Consider the following 15,666-nt stretch of genomic DNA (forward strand, 5'->3'; position numbering starts at 1 on the left):
CAAATTAAGATTACTCTGGTATCTTGCGCCAGTATCAGAGCTTCCTACGGAACTTAGAATATTTCTTAACCTCATCTGTGTCTTCTTATCCTTAGCGAGTCGAGGAATGCGCGACGTGGTTGTATTGCCTGTGATCTGCCCTGACTTGCTACTATCCTGCTGAATCTCTGACGATCCGCTGCTTCCGACGTTCCTTTCCTCCTTATCAAGGCTATTCCAGTCCTCATACTCATTTTCTACACCAATCACAGTACTCACGGTTATCAAATCTTCAGATTCCCTTGAAGCATTGCTAACGTTTTCGTTTGTGCCTTTACTGAATGACAGTCGATTAGATATACCAATCTCTTCCTTTTTCTGTGTTTTATCAATATCATTTTGAAGTGTTGTTTTTGTGTTTGTTTTCCCGCGCGTTCTTACTGGAAATTTCCCGCGTAAATGTTTTACGGCGGCACCAGCTGATGGCGCGGGGGCAACGACAGCACTTTCACCTGACTCGCCATACGACGAGAAAATCTCTTCAAATTCCTCACTCTTTTTATTTCCACCCACCGATTCCTTCTTTTTCACATGCGAAGAATTCATGCTTGTTAGTGTTTTCTTTGATTCTACAGTAGACCCATTTTTATTATACAATTTTTGCCCAGTTCTTCCTGCATCCTCCGTTTCAAATTCCTCCTCTTCAGAATCTTGCAAACTAGATCGGGTAGTGGTCGTCGTTCTACGCGTGACTATTCTAGAAGTTGTTCGGCTATTCTTCACGATGTTATCTAAGTTTGGAAGCTGCATTTTACCCGAAGAAGACCTCTGCCTTCGCCTCATCATTTCTACCAAGTTATAACTGCTCTCCTCACCTTCGCTTTGGCTCGTACTAGCAGAAGAACTTTTCGGTCTCAGGCCTAACGCAATGGCTAACTGCTTCCTCAGTACTTTGCCCTCCTTTCCGCCAGCCGTTATATGAAGTCTTTGCCTTCCGACGGACGAGGCTTCCGAGTCAGTTCTGCTTGGTGGCCGAGGAGGGAGATCGGTCAAAAAGCTATCAGGAGACACAACAGAAAAGTCCATGGGACCAGGCTTTTAAGACGCAAGTTAAAACCAACACAGTCTAATCTTGTTATCTCTGAGAAGCAACAAAGCAACATGGGTTCACTTATGTCCTATTTGTTCTATTGTAAACAGCAAATCGATTATAATTGAGGAACTTACTTGGCACTTAGTGGTGTTTACTTGTTGTAAACACACCAGACAAGGCATCCCACAAGATGTCAAAGCGAATAATTCGCCATAACATTCGACTAACACCGATTTCGCAAGTAAACGCAAGAAAATTACGCGCCTCAACACCCACACTCGAAAAAATATTGCAGATATTCCGAGTAGAATTGCAGCAAATCAAAGATTTCACGACCAGAACGTTTAGTAACCAAGTAACAGAGCTTCCTTCGAAACAGTAGCGCGGTCTTCGAACACAAATATCGAAATATGAGAATGAAATTGGAGACTGTAGCGTGACCTCGAGTATAGGATTCTGTTAATAGTTTACTAACTGTCATTCAAATGGAACCGCCTCAAGGGCATGCAAAGCACTCAAGGCGTCACAGAGCGGCTAGACAAAAGAGCTATATATTGGTTATTAGTTATAGCCCAAAACAAAGTGAATCTTTATCTTTGACATGCGTGAGGATTCTGCATTCATCTTATAAATAGTTTTCAGGCGGAATGCGTCACGTTACTCAGGGGGGTGTCCGAGTCCTCTTTTTGCGCGCTTTTTCACCGCTAAACGGAGGCCCTTCGTTTGATATAGCTTTAACTATTTAAGAATTTTAAAAAAAAGTCGACAACGTAGATTTAAAAAAAAGATATTTCGGCAGGCCAGCAGGCCAAACTAAATTAACTATTTATCGGTCATTCAAACTTGGTACGGCCCCGTCTTTTTGCAGTATAAAGGGTATCGTCAATCATGCCGAGGTCATAGTTAACCACGCACTAATACCACAGTACACTAATGATTATTTGCTGGATGTGCGTGTGTTATTAAGGAGGGGGGGGGGGGGGGTACAAAAAACAACATTTCAAATACACTGTTTGAAAGGCGGAAATTATATTACTTAATTATATTACACTCCCTTGCTAGGCCCGTGGAAAAACATAAACATCGAAGATCTTGCAAACCTTCGGTGTGCAGACATGGCGGTTAATAGATGCTAGATTATCATTTAACTCGAGATTAACACAATGCATATGTCCTCCGTAAGAAATTGCAACAAATAAAAGAAAACAACACAATAAAAAAAAACTAGCATTTTTATTCATATTCTATTTATTGGTTGAAAATTAAAATTCCGTGATTCCCTCATCCGCATAGCAGAAGACTCTATCCTTAAAAAGAGTGCGCAATACTTGAGATCAGAAAGTTTGAGACTCTGGTTTTCATGATCGCAGCTAATTTGACAGTACGATCGCAACCGATAGAGTTCCGATCGCAAAGTGCTTTCCATAAGCACACCATCGCACTCAATCGAAGGGTGACTTTCCATACAAGCGTACGCGATCGCCTGATTTCTTCGTCGAGTCTAGTCTCCGCACAAAGCTACCGGACCTGCCGATAACACCCATCTTTATAGAGTTTGTGTAATAAGTCAACTTAAGTTGCCCAGTCACCTTCGCAGGCTATAGATCAGCGCTGACTGTCCTTCCCGTTATTAGAGCAATCTATTCAGGGAGCATCTAATCTAAGTTCCAAATAATGGCATTGAATAATTTAGAGACCATTTAGTCATCTCACAACACTATATTATGCGGCGCTTATTCGTCCTGACAGCGCAGTAGAAGGAACATTCAAATTCGACGACAAGCTTCAGTCCCGTTTTGCTTGTAGGCGCGCGTCAGTAAAAATGCCACTAACACAACCTATCTATTAGATCTTTTAAAACGATTCTCAAGTCTTTTTAAAAGCGCTCGTAAAAGATGCTGTAATTTAACGAGTAATGGGCACCCTGTGGTGGTTTGATAATGTCTAGCAAGGATAACCGGAGACCCAGAATGCATCGCGATCGCTACATCACCCAGATGAGGTGTTTCGTGTTGTGTTGTGACCATTAGTGGATATTCGCCGTCAATGAAAACTCATTTATACCGTCGAGTTGGTTACCCAGAGAGGACAGACTCGTATTGAAGAAAGCACTATGTCTGCTGCATCTTAAAATATTCTTCTTCAAGCTCCATAAGGTTTCTCTCTAAAGTTTCCACTTCATCCATGCGCTGTTCTTCCCTTGCTTGTTTTATATAATTCCTAATAATATCCATTTGCTCGACCAGAGGGTCGCTGGGACGTGAAAATCCGCTAGAGACTGGGCCCCATCCACCCGGGGATGATTGCTGACTAGATTCGCTCTGGTGTGCGGGCGCAGAAGGACTGAAGTCGGCGCTCTTGTTACGTTGGTACTGCATGCGATTGTGTTGTTGTAGTTTAGTGGCGGCGAGGCGTTTTTCCATTGCGCGCTCTCTTTCCGCCTTCTCCTCGGCAGCTCTTCGCGCAAGACTCGTCGCTCGCTCGTGCTGCAGTCGCTTGACCTGGTCGTGTTGAGGGAGGTTGGGTAAAGTGAACATGTTTTCCTGCAGGTAGCCCGAGGCGAACGCCCGAATGCCGCGCTGAAGCTTGGTGAGCTGGGCACTAGGTGGCATTTCATCCTGGGAGCCCAGCGCGCCAATCTTTTTACTGAATGTATTAATAAAAAAAAGAATAAATAAACAAATAAAATAAATTTGGTAAGCTTTTCAACCTCTTTGTAGCTGGAATGTGGTATTACGAAGGTTTTTTCGAGGATAAAAAGGGCGCCTCAGGCAAACATCATACAACTCATGACTGACCACGGAACACAGCTTTTTTAGGAAATTTTAAGAAATTTTTGATATTGAATTATTTTCTTTTCTGAAACATTGGCAGAGAGAAGGTTTGGTGGTGGTATTTGGGTTAATATGAAGGTTTTTCATCGAAAAGATACAATTCCCATGTGCCTTGCGCCCCATTGTTTGCAAAACCAAGAAAGACACACACAACTAAATGAGGCGGACTGCATTTTGGATCATCGTCATTATTGTTAATTTGCTGCTATTATTATTATTTTTTTACTTTTGTTTTGTACAGTACCTATTTGTTTGTTTGCATCATAGACAGAAGCAAAGAAACAAGCAATCAAAACTCACTAACCTTATCACATCGACGGCTTCGTAGCTCTTGATCAGTTTTATCCTCAAATTTCCTGCCTCCGTCAACTCGTACTGGACATCACCAATACTGTGAGAGATAAGAACATCAAAATAAACACTAGGGGTAAAATAAACATCCTTCCATAATGCAAGATATGCGAGAATCAAAATAAACACTTGTCCTTACACGGTTGTCCTTACAGGAAGGAATAAAAGTATTTTCATAATGCAAGAGGTAATAAGAAACACTAGCCCACCGAAGAGTTAAACATTTTTCATTGTTATTAACAATAAACCACTAGGCAAGCCCGTAGGGAGTCGTGTGAAAGTGTCAGGGAAAGTCTAACAATCCATAGTCACAGGATAGGAAGTACACCGTACATGGGGGATAAACGAAACACCATACAGCGATAGTATAACGCGGAACCGCACTATAAAAGGGATAAGGCCCATACCATTTGAATTTGTACTCGAACTGAAATGGCCTATAGTAATCCAAAAGCGTAAGGATAAATACCTCCTGCTTGTCCCATAGCATAAGCCTATTGCATAAGGGGGTGGGGTGGGGGGATTTTTGACCATGTTTAACTAACAAGAGTGAGGGAATGAAGCGCATAATACGAGCAGCTACCCAACGATAGACGCCATGGTGGAAAGGTCTTACTTCAATGAGTCTACCATCTTTATGTACAGCGGATGTAGTTTTTCGGCGTCGGACATCTGCTGTTTCATTTTCTAAGAATAAAAAATAGAGAAATTCGGGGGCCAATAAAAGACGACATCCCACAGACAACTCGGGATATAACTCGGTAATAAACAGGGTTTTAACAAACCTCGTAAAGCTGTACTATCACAGGCGTGGTTTGTTTCTCCCGCTCCTGCTTTTCATACCTGGAATATAATATTTTGCATCTCTGTTTCAGTACAATATAAACTTACATTATCTCTTATGCCATAACAAACCTAGGTATCCCACAGCATCCAGGATGCATAGCTGTTGGCTCAAATCATTGCTAAAGGGACATTGGTTTCAAGTATCAAACTGCCCCACAACGGTTATAAAATTCTTTTACGCAGGTTGTTATTTTGTCACGCGATTTTGTCACGCGATTTTGTCACGAAGACTAGGATCTTTTCACGCTCTAAAGCCGCATCGTCACCAGTTTACTTCCGGTCGATTACGTAAAAATATCCGATAATTTTTAACGGAAAACGCGAAAAATATTTCGAAATATTGAAAGCAGTGTGTCTATTGAAAGTTTCTTTGAGGATGTGATTGATAATTTTGAGCGGATGGCCTGTTAATATCTCGAATTTTAATAGATTCTTTTGTCATTTATCGGTTGAGGTTTCCGTCGGACCTCCGGAAGTAAACTGGTGACAATGCGGCTTTAACGGTGAACTGACATGCTACTATCTGTCCACTAAAACTCCTATTGAGAAGGCAAGCCACAAGTCACCTAGTCAGCAGATTGGAGCACACTTGACATGCACGTATCCCGGGCTCGTCTGTATCGTCACGTGATCGTCGCTTGCTTCCTTGAGGAAGATCTGCGCTCTTATCCAGCTTTAAGAGTTTTACTACGAAGGAAATGGAAAAGTTGGGGTGACTATTTTATTTTCACAGAGGCCGTCTTTCCGCAGAAAGTGAATAAAATAGGCTTGCATTTACCAGGATCAAATTAATTTAGTTCTAATGAATGACCAACGCAATATCTATTAGAGCACTTTCAACCTTTCACAAATCACTTCCCTGCTAGCAGAGGCCTCTTTTCCTTGTATTTCGCTGGGCTGGCGTTCGCGAACGGAAGCGCAGCGAAATACAAAGATAAAGAGACCTTTGCTAGCAGGTAAACAAATCATGTCCATAGACCAATTCGGGGTCGAATATGCTCCACTCACAGGAAATTAACTAAATACCCGCGAGGACAAGTTTAAATCACTGACAATGCGAATAAAAGTTGGGGACCGGCAAAAACGGTGTCTATGCGGCCTTCCGTAAATAGGATTGGTCGAGGAGCGCGAAAGTATGGCAATTAGATTCGCGCTAAAACGGAAAAGACGATAACAATAAATCAGTAGAAGCGAAGGCTACAGCCTTCTACATTTCTATCTCAATTTCAAAAGCGTAATAACGTAATAACGTAATAATACAGCGATTCTGTGTACTTTTGGTTGAAAGACTTCCAGTGTGGCTTCGTACTTTTTTGCGGAGTTTAATTTTGATCAAGCCGATACAAATACTTACAAAAAATTATATAAAATCATTACTCTTAAACATTCAGCCTCCAAAATGGTTAGTATTCTCACTAAAAAGGCTATGGGTTAGTTATCATTATTTTTTTACACTTTTTTTCGCACTTCGGTAGGAGTAGCGCCACCGAAAAAAAAAGACCACAAAAGCGATGGAAAAACGACACAATCATGATAAAATTTTCTTAAAAGTATTTCTGGAATCTCTGTTGATTAATCAGTTGAGATCTGTGATTTACTTTTCTGTCTTTATTTGCCGAAAATAACGGAGAGAATTCGCGTCGCGCGCCAGAGGAATCGTAACAGGCCCTTGCAGCAGACAAACTCGGCCCGCTTTTGGCAGTCGGTTCTAAATACCATTACCTGTGTGCTGGGAAGCACCGACAAAGGTGACAAGGAAAAACAGGAAATATCTTTTTTGCTTCAAGAAGAGAAAGCCTTTTCAGATTTTCAAGGGAAGGAAGCCTTTTCAGATGCCTTTAAAGGCCCCTTCTCCAGTATTTTAGATGTCTCATATATTGACTGTATTTTTGGCTGCTAGAAGGGACGGGGACACCCCTGGCTAAGCCCCTGACGTAATAGACGCATTCGTAAATAAAGCTAATTTCACGAGGGCCATTTGTATTTTATCTTTTGATATTCGGTGTGAGCCTCAATCAGGGTTCGTACAATTTTCCACAAATGAAATTCAAGGACTTTAAAGGACTTTTTCAATGACTTTTTGTAGAAATTCAAGGACTAGTGAAACTATAAATTCATAGAGACAATAGAGGGCAAATATACTTTTCCAAGTCTTTCAATACGAAAATAGACTGTTATTAAACAATGATTTCAAGCACACGTTCGCCTACAGATTTTCACTTTTGGGTGAGATCCTCCAATTTTCAAAACTTTCTTCTTTCAAAGCCTTTTGCCTTTCATTAGCACAGACTCGCAGTGCAATCGACTTAGTGAGGAGGCCTAGTTGTGCCCTTTAAACAGTTTCACTTCCGCTTGGTCTCTAGTTCTACTTGGCATTTTCGCTTACAGCTTACAACAATCTTCTCCTTGGCCGTTCACTAGTCTTTATGACATTGGATCTAATGTTTCCTCCCTTGACTTGCCGCATCTAGCAGCGCCTTACTTATATCTAGATCAGCAAGGCCACGATTGTGAACAACTTTATAAGTTTCTTTATTAAGGTTTTCAACTGAAATTTACAGAGAATTCTCTTTCGACTCTTGCCTGACCATGAGAGATTGTCAACAGATACAAATACAACTCTGGTAGGCTAGATGCTGTAAGAAAAATCCAGTCAGAATCAAGGAAAGAATATTGGGCACACGTTGAATCACTCATAACACCAACTCATAATTCAGAAGGTGAATTCTAGGGGATGAAGCGTTTCTGGTCCTTTAAAAAGCACTGCCAGGAGAGACAGCAGCATGGATTTAGAGCACTACGATCATGTGAAACACAGCTTCTTGGTTTTATACACTCGTTGGTGGACAATATGCATGGAGGTAATCAGATCGACGTTTTGGTGATGGATTTCAGTAAAGCATTTGACAAGGGAAATCACCGACTCCTTGTATCAAAGTTGAAGCACTATGGCGTTTGTGTTAAAACCAATCAGTGGATTAAGCCCTTCCTATCTGCAAGGAAACAGAAGGTGGTGTTTGACGGGGAATAATCTAAAGTTGTAGACGTCCTCTCTGGGGTACCTGAAGTCTCTGTATTGGGCCCATGTCCTCTATTACATTAACGATCTCCCAGACAATCTGACCTCCTCCGTGAGACTCTTTGCAGATGATACCATCGTGTACTTAACCATCAAGTCTACCGAGGATGCCTTCACTTTGCAACAGGACCTAGACAAATTAGCCATGTGGGAGAAACAATGGAGCATGGAGTTTCACCCAGCTAAATGTAAGATCTTAAGGGTTGGACGCAAGCAAAAACGTACACTTCATGACCATACTTTTCACGGAAAAACCATGTGTGCTGTCGAATCGGCAAAATACCTTGGGTCACCCTAACATCTGACTTGAGGTGGATAAGCATACAAACAACATCTGCAACAAAGCAAGCAGCACCCTCGGTTTCCTTCGGTGTAACCTGAGAATAGGCTCCCCCAAGCTAAAGACGTCTGCTTACTTCGCTGTAGTGCGCCCATACCTTGAGTATGCGTGTACTGTATGGGACCCATTCACAAAGACAAACATCATCAGAATAGAGATGGTACAACATCGCGCAGCAAGGTTTACGCTTCATCGCTACGACAGAACAGCAAGTGTGAGTGAGATCCTCAATTATCTGGGTTGGTCCTCACTAGAAATCCGAAGAAAGAGAGCAAGGCTCCTGATGTTCTACAAGATACACCATGGCCTTGTTGTCACTGATGGCCTGCCAACAGTCCCGCCGATGTATATAATTAGCAGGCATATGAAAAGCTACAAAGTGCCACCTTCAAGCACCGACTATTACAAAAAAAATCGTTCTTCCCGCGGACCATCAGGGATTGGAAATGTCTGCCGGAACTTACTGCAAGGGCAGCCAGTCTTAACGCTTTTATGAAAGCAAGCGAACTATTATTGCATTGACTTATGTAACTTTACTTATTATATTTTTGTTATTATCGTTTTTGTTGAAATTATAATACCTAGATAAGAATCTTCTCCTAATAAGAATCTTCGCATAGAAGGAGATGGGGTTATATGGAAGAAGAACGCACCCAGCCTGTCTAGCTTGTGGCGAATGGTCAATTCGAGAAATAGTTCCGCGTGGACAAGAAGGCTTTTTTGAAAATCAGAGAAAACGAGATCTTGCTTTTCCTAAGTACCAGAACGAGAAGTCGAATCTCTTAAATTCAAGAAATCGAGATGCCTTAAAATTTGGAGAGAAAATCAATATATCCAAGGAACTACCTCTCTTGTAGTTAAAATTCAAGAAGATCGTCTTCTGGGCTTGCTCAGCTTTCTCCACAAATTCTGTGTACTGGAGCACCAGGAGATCACAATTTCCTATCTTCACATGCTTGTAGCCCACCATCGTCATCAGCAAGAGTTAGAACATGGCGAAGCACACTTCCTTTCTTTGTACAATCTGCGTATGATCTATGCTGATCCTGTTTCTGGGCATGGATTTTACATACTTTATCTTGTACATAATTATATAAAGCAATAGCTCGCAAACCATATATTTGGCTACAATTTGCTATTAATCTACACTCCAATAAGATTTACTTTTGTTCCTTTGATGAAATATTTTTCAAGGACTTTCAAGGACTGATAATAAGAATTCAAGCACTTTTCAGACCTTGAATTTCAAATTTTAAAATTCAAGAACTTTCAAGGTTTTCAAGGACTTGTACGAACCCTGTCAATAAATCGGTGATTTAAAAAAATGTTAGTTCGAAATTTACCAGAGCTTAATTTTTACAGACTGGATTAAACACTAACAATGATTCTTTTCATTTCTTCTTTTTGCAGGTGTGGTAGCTTCCGAGAATGAAAATCCCCAAGGCATGAAAAACACAACAAGTGGTCATGTGGGAGTATTCAAAAGCAGAGAAGCAAGCCGAAAGGTACATCCAGCTAAAGCACCAAGCAAAGAACCCCAACAAGCAGAAGAGTATGATGGGGAAGAGCAAGTGAAGTGGCGGAGAGAGTGGGAGGAGCTTCCTGGAAAGCCAAGGTCCTTCAGTGCTAAAAGGCCCCAGCCAGCAACCATGGTCTGGGGGCAAGAAAATGTCCTCAAGCCCCGCCCACTCACTGCCCAGGAGCTGCGCAGTGTGAAAAAGGTTGAACCACCCAAGCCAGACAGGAAGCGGGATCTCGGCACTAAACCACACCTTAACTGCTGGATGAAGGGAACAGAAATCAAGCCAGTTACAAGGAGAGTGATCAAAGAGTCATTCATATTAGGAAAGCACACCAACACGCTTCTCAATGGAGTAACCTCCTAGAAGGGGTTAAGAGGCAATATGCTTTTAAAATGAACTTAAGATCAGCCTTGTGTTGAGAAGAAAGGGTTTAGGACTAAGAAAAAACGTAAATAGAGCTGTCAAGGTAAAAGCTGGAGCCTAAAAGCACCTATTTTTTTGGATATAAACTTGATGAGCTCAGAATGTTGCTAAAAGATAATTTATGAGTGTAGCATAGGGCCGTAGCCAGCATGAGGCAGGTGAGGCACTCGCCTCGCTTGATGTTTAGTGATGATTAGCGTTTCACAATTGAAAAGTATGAGATAAAACACCTGCTTTTGTTGGATTTATCATCTAGTGGCTAGCTTTGCCTTGGTAAAATTTTGATTCTGGCTACAGGCCTGTAGCCTTCCATGTTATGAGCTGTATACCATTGCAGGTATAAAATATCTGATGAATGACCGAATACAGGCTGGAAAAATCTTAGGATTGTGGCCTCCATAGCAGCAAAAAATCAGCCTGCAAAAAAATAAATGTTCTGGGAACTAACCCACCTGCAAAATTTACTGCCACTGATATTGAACACTTTGCACATATAATGCCACCACAAAGCCGGCAGTGATGCCGCCTTCGAGCCAGGTTGAATGACTTTTTACAGATTGGACAGAAGTCTACTTCACTGTCTGCAACCCATGGCACAAGACTTCTTTCTTTGGCTGGACAAAAACAGAGCAAATTATTAGACCCTGTTAGGATTGAGCCTTTATACGTTTCTATGATTATTCTTACTCTTTCTGCTTGAGTTTCCTGGTAAAGGGGAGTCTTTAACATGTGTTCCTGCACGTAAAAGCTGGGAAAAAGAAAGGATAGGCATTTACAATTTTCAAATGTACATTAACACGCCATTCTGTTACATTAAAGCAGCAAAGGAAATTGCAACTTGTGTTCCAAAACAATATGAGACCTGCCAACTATCTCTCGAACAAACTATATATCCAAATGACCGTTTTCACTATGTTGCGTGCGCATCCAAAATGCCACAGATTGGCGGGCCACAGCTTATCCAAAACACAGACGAAGGGGATTTTGACTCCAAAATTCCTCAAAAGTAGCACTGTGACAGCATTTTCTATAGCTTTATCGTCGTGTGGCATTCTGTGGCTGTGGCATTATGAAACCGTGAAAACGGTCTATTCCTAAAAGAATTCAGAGGGCTTCAATTACAATATGTTGGTGGATACAACTCCTAACAAAGGCAATCCAAAACATTATGTGTAGTATGACATTTACTATGATCATGATTTTGCAGTTACTAGATTGAGTTAATGCACAACAATTGTATAAATCATTAGTGTGATTAATTGTGGTGGGTACTTTTGATTTGTGTCAGAAAAAATAGCTGAAGCTGACATTCTCTCAAAAGGCTTTTCGGACGATATGATAAAAATAGTATCAAAATTAAATTTGAGTCAGTTGTCAGGTCAACAAATGCATGTAAGTCTGGCAATTTCTTTTCGTCCAGTGCTTCTGGCTCGATCCCCACTGTTCCCACTATGTTTTTTTAATTTTTGGTTTTACTTTTGTACTTGGGGTGTCATCACATAGAAAAAAAGGTAAAAAGGACAGTTTTATGTACTCTCAGCATTTTTGATGTGTTATTCTTTAATAGTGGGTTTGTTATCCCGTATATACTTTATGCACACAAGAAAATAACTAGGAAAATACATTTTCACTCAGAGGTTGGCCCCAGAGCCTTTGGTTTGTTACCTTTTCTAGTCTGATAAGAATCTTGTTGGTATTAACAACAAATCTGTCAATCTCAGCATCCCTTCTCTCTTCGAACAGTCTGGTGTAGCTTCTTGTTGCACCTTCACGTATACAAATAAGAATTTAAAACATTTGTAAAAAGTCAGGTACAATAAGTAGGGAGGGCTGTCTTGTTTGTGTTTTTCACATCAGAATGCAAGATAGCACAAAAGAGATATTGTTTCCTGACATCATTTGGCACCCCCCCTTCCACTTTTGAAATCATACTAGAAGGTGAAGTTTCCCTCAATCATTATGGTGGTATTATTGGTTCGCTTCTTGCTGTGTGGTGGCACAACAGAACATAGAGAGTAATACATGTCTCAATTTTAATGGAAATACAGTCAAAGCTCTCTGAGCGACCGCTCTCGTAAGCGACCAGCCCCGATAACGACCACTAACACGAACCACCGATTGAATTGTCAGACAAACTCTGTAATTCTAAGCTCTCGTAAGCGACCAACTTATCGGTGCGACCAGCTCCGTTAACGACCACAATTTCAAAACACCAACTGAGATTTTCTTTTATTTTTAAGCTCTTGTAAGGGACCATAATGATTTTTGGCTTTACAACATCAGTCAACACGTGATAAACATCATGTCCAATGCATGCTGAAGTCACATATAAAGCGGAAATGTTGTTGTAATGTTTCACAAAAGCTGCCTTTCCAGTAGGCAACCATTGAAGAATCTCATAATTTCAATTTTCTAACTTCAATTTCAACCATGGGATTGACATTTCTTTGTCTCTAGAAAATGTGTTAATGCAAGGAATCTCTAGTCCATTGCCAGCTCCACGATTTATACTTTTTCCAGTTACAATAGCCATCCACTTGTTTGTTGCACGCTTTAGAAATCGATCATCGCGATCGTCGTAGACGCAGAAGATATTCTCATGACGAAAAGCTTAAGTCGTTGATATAAACGAGCATTAAATAAAACAACTCACTCTCATGATAGTCAAATACCTAGTTTTAAAATCAAGCAATAAACCAAAATATTACAGCGTTGTTATTACCACGATAACTTTTAGATTCCATTTTAATTAAGCTCCCGTAAGCGACCAACACCTATTGTTTAAGCTTTTGGCGCCCAGTGGTCACTTATGAGAGTAAGCTCTCGTAAAAGACCAGCTCCGTTAACGACCACAATTCTCAGTTCCCAAGGTGGTCGCTTACGAGAGTTTCAACTGTACGTCTGATTTGTGTTGTATGTCAAAGAAAATACTTATGTTACTGGAGCTTGAAGCTTTATAAGTTGCAAATAAGATTGCGATGCTGGTTATAATGAGGCTCACTGCTCAATGCTTCCTTTGAGCCATTTGCTTTTTTTCAAATCCCAAGTGTCTTAACAAAGAAATGAAAAGGGTGTAGTGGCATTATGGACTCCAATGCTCTTTTTGAAAACTTTGTCAGTACTCTACAACATTTTGTTTGTGTTATCATGCTTTAAGGTAATTTCCTTGAAATAGTTCTACAACCCAGAATTTTTTTAAACTTGGCATAAACAATATTAAAGTTAAGGGCTTTTAAAAAATGTAATAAAAAAATGGGGGTACCGACCTCGTTTTCACAACAGAGGGGCGTAGATTTCACATGTTTTTACTGATCGCGCGAGGAAAAATCCCAACTTTTAGTTTTCAAAAAAAGTGCCTATAGTCTTTAGAAAATTAAGTTCTGTTTGTCAAGCTACCAAAATACGATCTCCCAAACAATAATCCGTAGTAGCTAACGTTCAAAACAAATCAATAAAAGACAATGTTTTCGCCATTTTGAAGTATTTTACAGATTTTAAGGGAAAATAAACAAACTTCTACAACTCAACTTTTTTTCTTCTTACAGTATATCATTTTTCTGTATATATTTGACTATTTGAGCAAATAAAAAATGGGGGTAACTGACTTCGTTTTTCTGTCAAAGCAATTTTAAGTAAAAAACATGCGCCTTTTGCTTTGTTTTCTTGTTCAACTGTGGCGCGCACGCACTTAATACCGGAAAATTCGAACAAACAGTGCGCAGAAGTGGTGCGGAGTGCAATTCAAGGGAATTACCTTAACATTCTATTGCAAAGGGTATGTGCGCTCCCCTTCCGGCCTAGCCCTCGCTCCCTTTCCCTAGTACCTTAGCCACAGTTTTATGAACAAAAGTTACAAATACTTATTCTATTCTACTCTGTTAAGACAATTAATTATGTTTTTTTTAACTCCCGGCAATTGTCTATACAAATCAAAACAATGTCTATTTTGCACTCAAAATAACGGAGACCTTACCGAACTCTTGGTCGTCCCATAGAAACGGATCGAGCCCGCGAGCAACAGTCTTGCCCTCCTCGGTCCTTTCCGTGTCCACAATATAAGACCCATCTACATCTAGCTCCGGTTTTTTCAATATTTTTCTCTTGGCCTTGTCGAACATTCCCCGCAACTGTCGAAGAGTATCCTTCTCGCTCGCATGGAACTCCTCGAAATGTTTAACTAACAAATCAGGAGCATTGAATTCTTTCATGCACATAGGGCAGATAAAGCCCTCCTTGATTGTCTCGTTGTCCATGTGTGCTATCGGCGAGGGGAAGTATTGGGAGATGATAGCGGCGTTGCTCCATGCTCAAGACGGCTACTAAGCCGCCATATTGAATAACCTGAACAAGCGCGCAGGGGTATGTGGGTAAACGTGTAGCCGCTGACTCGCGAAAATATCCTCTCGTAGCGTCTAACTCTATGGCTGCGATAATCGGACAGATTCATAGCGTATAGGTGGTAGAGTCGTAATGTTCATCTACATATTTGAACCGCTCGATAAACTCAAATCTGAGCCAATCAAAATATCCAAGAGAACTCACTAAGTGAGTGGCTAATCAGAGACTATTATAGGTTTTCCTGCTAAAGCCGTGACGTCACGGAACACTATCGCCGCCGTTGCGTAGACGCTACGAGAGGATATTTTCGCAAGTCAGCGGCTACACGTAGGCTACGTTTGAAACAATGGGCTGTAGGATAGCTTTATTGCAAAATGTCAATGATGTCTACTCGTGTCTTGGTAAAGTGTCGAACAAACCACGTTTTCATAGCTCAACTGGTTGTATTTGCCTTGTTTTGCTCCTCCAGCGGTTTATGTTAGCTATAGCGCTATATGTGACCGCCACCGCCTGGTGACGCCTAATGGCGCGTTTTTTCCATTCATCTGGAAAGGCATAGCGATTTCTTTGGCGCAAAAATTTAAAGTTTTTACGAAAGTGGCGAAGGAAGGCGGATCGGTCCTTCAACAAGCGAGGATTATGTTCTTTCATACTTTGGGCCCCAAAATTGTAAAAGTGACCGCAAACGCTAGCAGATGAAGTCCATGAGCAAAGAGAAAGCTTAAATTAATAGCCCATTGCAAAATTACGCTGCACTGCTCTTGAAGAAAAGCTTTAAATCCAGACCATGTGTCCATTATGTTTCATTTGCTGTAGTTTTAGCACAGATATCAATTGTCAATTGTTAACCGTCAAATAAC

The 15,666-nt window shown here is 40.9% G+C and overlaps 1 protein-coding gene across 1 annotated transcript; it reads right to left on the reverse strand.

Annotated features, from left to right (window-relative positions):
• Nucleotides 1–2,286: 2,286 nt before the first annotated feature.
• LOC5510656 (rabenosyn-5) lies at nucleotides 2,287–14,854 on the reverse strand. The gene is made up of 9 exons (XM_032379809.2): nucleotides 14,442–14,854; nucleotides 12,134–12,234; nucleotides 11,156–11,216; nucleotides 10,921–11,082; nucleotides 5,670–5,790; nucleotides 5,043–5,100; nucleotides 4,874–4,944; nucleotides 4,211–4,297; nucleotides 2,287–3,718 (listed from the first exon to the last, which is right to left on the reverse strand). Exons 1-9 carry the CDS (start codon nucleotides 14,719–14,721, stop codon nucleotides 3,184–3,186), a joined length of 1,476 nt encoding a protein of 491 aa, XP_032235700.1. The 5' UTR covers nucleotides 14,722–14,854; the 3' UTR covers nucleotides 2,287–3,183.
• Nucleotides 14,855–15,666: the final 812 nt, after the last annotated feature.

This window comes from Nematostella vectensis, chromosome 1 (genome assembly GCF_932526225.1).
Source record: "Nematostella vectensis chromosome 1, jaNemVect1.1, whole genome shotgun sequence".
Lineage (NCBI taxonomy): Eukaryota > Metazoa > Cnidaria > Anthozoa > Actiniaria > Edwardsiidae > Nematostella > Nematostella vectensis.

What these genes read in the sequence shown, in the direction of transcription:
- LOC5510656 (XM_032379809.2), bottom strand. Translation starts at nt 14,721, where the DNA reads ATGGACAACGAGACAATCAAGGAGGGCTTTATCTGCCCTATGTGCATG. An exon ending in TTCTTATCAGACTAGAAAAG is followed by an intron (nt 11,217 to 12,133) that starts GTAACAAACCAA and finishes TCTTTTTCCCAG; the next exon opens with CTTTTACGTGCAGGAACACA. An exon ending in AAGATGGTAGACTCATTGAA is followed by an intron (nt 4,298 to 4,873) that starts GTAAGACCTTTC and finishes TATCTCTCACAG; the next exon opens with TATTGGTGATGTCCAGTACG.